The sequence below is a fragment of the Lolium perenne genome, chromosome 5 (genome assembly GCF_019359855.2).
Source record: "Lolium perenne isolate Kyuss_39 chromosome 5, Kyuss_2.0, whole genome shotgun sequence".
NCBI classification, from domain to species: Eukaryota; Viridiplantae; Streptophyta; class Magnoliopsida; order Poales; family Poaceae; genus Lolium; species Lolium perenne.
The window spans coordinates 213,351,641-213,357,317 of record NC_067248.2 but is presented as its reverse complement, the minus strand read 5'-3'; the positions used below and the strand labels follow the sequence as shown (position 1 = coordinate 213,357,317).

General features: G+C 50.9%; 1 protein-coding gene across 1 annotated transcript; it reads right to left on the bottom strand.

Annotated features, from left to right (window-relative positions):
• Window positions 1-1,679: 1,679 nt before the first annotated feature.
• Window positions 1,680-2,849, bottom strand: LOC127301866 (uncharacterized). The gene is made up of 2 exons (XM_051332149.2): window positions 2,584-2,849; window positions 1,680-2,499 (listed from the first exon to the last, which is right to left on the bottom strand). Exons 1-2 carry the CDS (start codon window positions 2,773-2,775, stop codon window positions 1,957-1,959), a joined length of 735 nt encoding a protein of 244 aa, XP_051188109.1. The 5' UTR covers window positions 2,776-2,849; the 3' UTR covers window positions 1,680-1,956.
• Between the last annotated feature and the right edge of the window lie 2,828 nt (window positions 2,850-5,677).

Genomic DNA, 5,677 nt, shown 5'->3' with positions numbered 1-5,677 from the left:
CGCGTATGCCTCAAGAATTATTGGGTTCGTAACACCATCAAAGACAATGGTTGATGCTCCAACAAAAACACCTTGATCATTCCTACAGACAACCCCAACTGCACCTTTTGTTGTCGACTTGGCGACAGCGCCATCGACATTGAGTTTCATGCATCCTGCAGGGGGCTAGTGCAAACTGAAGAGGCTTGTTGGATCGTTCCGGGAAGCTTTGCGTTGGCTTCAGGAGTCCATTCAAGTTCAGCAAGGTATATTGTAGGGTAGAAAGAGGTCTTTGAAACTCCTCCTCGTGTATAGCTCTCATTCGAGCCCACTAGATGGTCGAAAGAGTGACCATTTGTTACCAAACATCAACCAGTTGCAACGCCAAGGCCATTTGAGCTAGGCTGCAGACAACTATTCACTGGAAGCTTTTTGGCTCTAGTGATGCAACTCAGGCTATCGAACAAATCATCGAAAGTGGCTCGGAGCTTGTTCCGAACGGGCTAACACCCACGGGGCCCAAAATAGGCTCAGGCTACCAACCGCGCTTTGCCTGATTTACCAAGGCCAAATATCACAACTTGGGTACTTTTTTTTTCTCTTGATGAAGGTGCCTCAAATAGCATAGTTAAGTGGTTGTGGATTAATTTGAGGGCCTCACTATTAGCTACAGATTCCACACATGCATGTCAGCTATCATCCATAAGCAACACACAGCCGCTAACTCCTACATGTCGCGGCAGCTTTATAGCCACAGTAGCTTTCTTGATTGTGAATTGCACGAGGTCAAATGAATCTTCAGGGTCTGAACCCTGAACCCAAGTACCACCAGTACCCGGCTGTCCATGAGACCATGACTGCTCCCAACACATGGCGAGCTAGCACTATCTGAAATTAAGATATCGGTGGCCTTTCCCTTCCTGAAGTCAAGATTTCGTTTTCCATCTGTAGGTGCTTTGGTAAAGTCGCTTATCATCTTATGAAAGCCAATCTCGATCTACAGTAAGTGCTAAACTCCACTTGTATTGCTACACTTGGGTTTTCAGTTCATTCAGTGTAATAATCAATCCTACATGTTGATTGCCAGCAAAAGTAGAAGAAATTCGTCTTGAAATGATAATCTTCTTCTTCCCATTGCCGACCCAGCCGATGTGGGAAACAATCCTACACAAGCACACCGAGGTCCTCACACCAAAGCAGAGCTCGCATTGACTGAAGACTGGTAGAGAGTCCTGACTCCTGACTTGCAATCAAAGATGTGGCAGTGATCTCTCCTGCGCATCATATGCACAGTCCCACACATCATCTGGGCCTCTGAATCCTGACACGCCGATCAGCACAGAATCGGCCCCCCACCGGATCAGAATTTTCAGATATCATAGCATAGCCGTAGGCTGCAGCAGCATTGTCGACAGTGTCGAGACTCGAGCGGAGTGGAGCAGCGGAGTGCTCGGCCGGTCCCTCCCAGCTACGACTCCGCAGATGCCAATGCTTTGGCATCCAGTTTTCTTTCTTTTGCCTTTGGTCATGTCATGTCATTTGACAAAGTCGTGGAGTAAAGTTAGCCAACCGTGCGTGCGCTCACTGCTTCACTTTGGTTACGCCTTTGCAATTTGTGGTGCGAAATTCTGTCTTTACCTCATACAAATGGGACAGACAACTGTTTGGAGGGAAAGTTGTTTTTTCAGAAGAGAACGAGCGAAGGAAAAATAACAATTATTTGTGATGTAGTAAAACATAGCTAAATCATGCGCGATTGATGCAGCTCTGGGAATCTGAAAGTACATGTGAGTTATTGATGACCAGATCACGGTCATACCCGGACACCTGGAAATTAAGTGCACATTTTTCCGAAAGAGAAGATCGACGAGATTGGAGGAAGATCACTCTGAAATCATCTCCCACATGACACAATAAGGTGAGCTATACCTCCAAACCTGCCAACATCGTCACACCTCAGCGCGCCGTGCCCTGCTGCTAAGACGGACGGTTCACGTCATCAAGGTTCTTCCTGGCTAACGGCGACGCCGGTAAACTCGTTGCGACCTTGCAGCTGTAAGCTCGGGCCGGGCTCGCGGCGAGCAGGTTGCCCATGCTGCTCTGCTTGCGCCACTTCCACGAATCGGCGGGCGTGCTGGGCAGCGGGGGCACGGCGGGGCGGCGGCACAGCCCGAACGGCCACCCCTCGCAGTCCCGGAAGCCCTCCCACGTCGCCGCCGGGTCCAGGTCCGCCGACGACGCAACGGTTGCCGCCCGGCTCGTGCTGCGCGTGAAGAAGCTCTTCACCGAGAAGAACGCCTCGCTCTCCACGTCGTCGGCGTCGCCGCGGCCGTCGTCGCTTGCCGCCTCCTTATCCTTCTCGTCCTTCTCTATGCTGGAGACCTTCTCGAGAACGCTCCTGGGGCTGGGCTCGAGCTGAGTGAAGGACCAGACGAAGGTGCTCGACAGAGTCGGGGACTCCACGCTGCACCTCGACTCCTTCCTCTTCAGCTGCCGGTTCCTCATCTCGTTCAGTATCACCTGCACCATCAGGTCCATCAACAATCTCCCGTAGCGCGCTCGGATGAAGAACTTAGTTAACCGATCAGAGCAGTCGCCGCTTACCTGTTTGGTGTCCAGGGCGTCGTCAAGGTCCTCGTCGTCGCTGTCGTCGCCGGAGCTCCACCCGGCGCCACGCATCCTCCCGACGCAGGGGACATGGCAGTGCGCGTAGGTCTCCCGGACGAGGCAGGAGAGGGACTTGCAGTGGTTAGTGGCCGGGAGCTTGGGGTGGTACTCGTGCGCCAGGCAAGGCATCGCTCCGGCTCAACTGCAAGCGACGCTCACGCGATCGGGTGATCGGTGCCTGTGATCTCTGGCGAGCTGTGCGTATAAATGGGATCTTGTCGCCGTGGGCGGCGAATGGGTTTTCGGCTGAGGACGATGTGGACGCGCATGACAGGTCCCCCGCATCTTAAAGCGGAGGGGCGTAGCTCTCGAGTGTATGGGAGTCCGTATGGCTAGAGTTTATAATCCTTTGGGTTCAAGTCTAAGTAAGTTATATTCGAGCTCGACAGTGTACTGAATATTGCGGCGTCGAGCTCCAATCCAGGTAGTACAATAGATTTGACTGAATTCCCTTTTTTCTCCCTTCTTCTCTTTGGTATAAAGTAGGAGTGTGTATTTAATTAGTCAGTGACACCGTGCTTGATCAAAGAGGGAAATGTCATCGTCAGGTTACAGAGCTTACGTCCACAGTAGCACCTACAACCACAAGTCCACAGCTCGAACTAACAGCTTGTTGTTTAATCAATCCCCAGGAGGTTCCTTGATCCGAGGTACCAAACAAACCGGTATGCTTTTACGGTGAGACGTCGCCGTTGGATAAACCGGCCGTCTTTGACTACAGGTGGGGTTTCAGTTGCCGCGGCAGCGTCAGATCATGCGCTCGCCGGTGCAGTGCCCGTCGCGCGCAAGTGCCGTGGCCGTCGATCGTGGCCGCGCTTCCTTCTCTTGAAGCAAACGCTAGAACCGACCTCGCACCCACTCGACGCCAAGTGTGAGATCGAGACGAAACCCAACGGCCCGGGCAGCATACCAGCGATGGTGATCACCTGGTGAGAGCATCCCCACTCGTTGGCGCTCCCCACGCCCAAATCCGGCGAATTTTTCGTCCGGATTGGAGGAAGATTTGGCGTGGGGAGGAGTAGTTTCCCAGTCGTGTGCTCCCCAAGCGGCGTTTCTCGGGGAAAAAGAGGATGGCTCGGGGAATCCGGACGAAAGAGGAGACACGTGGGCGTGGGCGGTTGGTTTAGCTTCGTCCGGAGTCCCCGAGCGCGCCCCGGGGGGCCGGGGATGGCGTGGGCTCGCCGGATGGATGAAGGGTCAAATCCGGACGAAAACGAGGAACCGGGGGCGCGACTGGGCCGAATTTCGCCGTCCGGATGGAAAAAACGTCGCTCGGGGGCCTCGTCGGGGGGACGAGTGGAGATGCTCTGAGGTCACGAAGCACCGGGAGCCAAGCATCCAACTTGCATGAAACCTTCTCCCACAAGATCGAAGCGGGAAATGATTCGGAAACGAGAACTTTCTCTTCTTCAAAAGGGTAAAATGTTTTCTCCCTTTTTTCAAGAGAGCATTGCTGCTGGTGGTTCGCCGTAGCTTTCAGGAGCGCCGGGGGAATCAAGGATCGAGATGTGCAGAGATCAATTTTTCCCGTCCCGGTGTATCAAGGATCTTTCTGTATGGTGGGAACGAGATCATGAAAACGAAGTGTGCTTCCGTTTGTGTAGTAGCGATCGGTACGAAGAGATGGTTGAAGATTGTGTGACACTATTATGGTCGTCTCTGCAGTGCTCTATCTCTCTATTCATGCAATCTGCTTTTCCACAAATTTAGTCTCTCTAGAGTTGAATGCTTAAGTTATTGCGGACCATTTTTAGCGATGGTTACCGCTCTGATGCGCTGATTCTTTAGAGTTTTAGCATGACGATTTTTTGTTTGTCTATTATTACAAGCTTACTACGGGAAGCTTTGTTCGTCTCTGGTGATGGAGGGGCGAGGACGACGACACCCCTTAGGCTCGTGCCTCGGTAGGTGGTCTATGAAATTATTTGTAATCTTTGTTACCTTTGGGGTTCTTTGCACCACTTCAGATGATTACCAATAGATCGGTTGAATTTTCGCAAAAAAAAAGCAGGACGTGTTTGGTAGCTCGCATCCCCTCCAAACATAACTGCGGGAACCGAAAACCACGGGATATACTTTGTGGCCAGGTTAGTTCTTAAAGCACTACGTGGTAGGCCCGTTGGGAACTGCTGAATCGGCAGTTTTCTAGAGGGCAGGCCACAACGGTGCAAAAAGCGGACAACGTCGTGCGTGTAGGAGCTCGATGCGAGATGACGGGAGACCGCGAATCCTAGTAATGTTTCGCGGAAAAGCTGGGGGGGGGGGGGGGGGCACTTCGCTCATTTTGTCACCTCCTCCGTTAGCCCCACCCCAAATCCCCATTCCCCTCTTTAGACGCCGGTGTCGACGGGGACACACTGGTAGATTCATTTTACTCTGGCATTGTACCCTTGCCGTTCTGGAGGAGGAGCTCGTCTTCTTCATCTACGACATCGGATCCGCGTCGCTGTGTGCAGTGAAGACAAGGGATTTTCTCTGACCCTGGCTCGCCTTCCTCGTCTACCATGGCAGAGGTAAAGAGCATTGTCCTCCTCTACTAATTATCCACATTAGATCGATTTGGCTAGTACGGTGTAGGGTCGATTTAGCCATATGGCGCACGTTTTTTTTACTTTCTGTGGCGCATATCCCATGCGCCACATAAGTCACGCCACTAAATTTTATTTATGTGGTGCATATCTACATGCGTCACAGAATTCTCAAAAAAATTTGAAAATTCAAAATAATTCAGGAGAAATCAAAAATGAAATAATCTGGAAAAACCAAAATATTTGAATTTTTTGAACATCTAGTCACACTGTGAACATATCTCAAACTATATTAAAATAATTACTTCCCACTCGGTCACTCATCCTCAGATTGCTCCAACCCAAGCACGCTTAACTTCTCATCCTCAAATTGCTCCAACACAAGCATGATTAACTTCTGAGTTCAATTTAATTGAGTTACCCTTATGCTACTAAAGTTAACATTGATATTAGTATCATATCAATCCTCTTAAGAAAAAAATTTCAAAAGGAAATTCAAAAAT

Excerpts from the sequence above, each read along its gene's own strand:
- LOC127301866 (XM_051332149.2), bottom strand. The coding sequence starts at position 2,775 with ATGCCTTGCCTGGCGCACGAGTACCACCCCAAGCTCCCGGCCACTAAC. Across the intron at positions 2,500-2,583 it reads ACGCCCTGGACACCAAACAG|GTGATACTGAACGAGATGAG; the intron begins GTAAGCGGCGAC and ends CTGATGGTGCAG.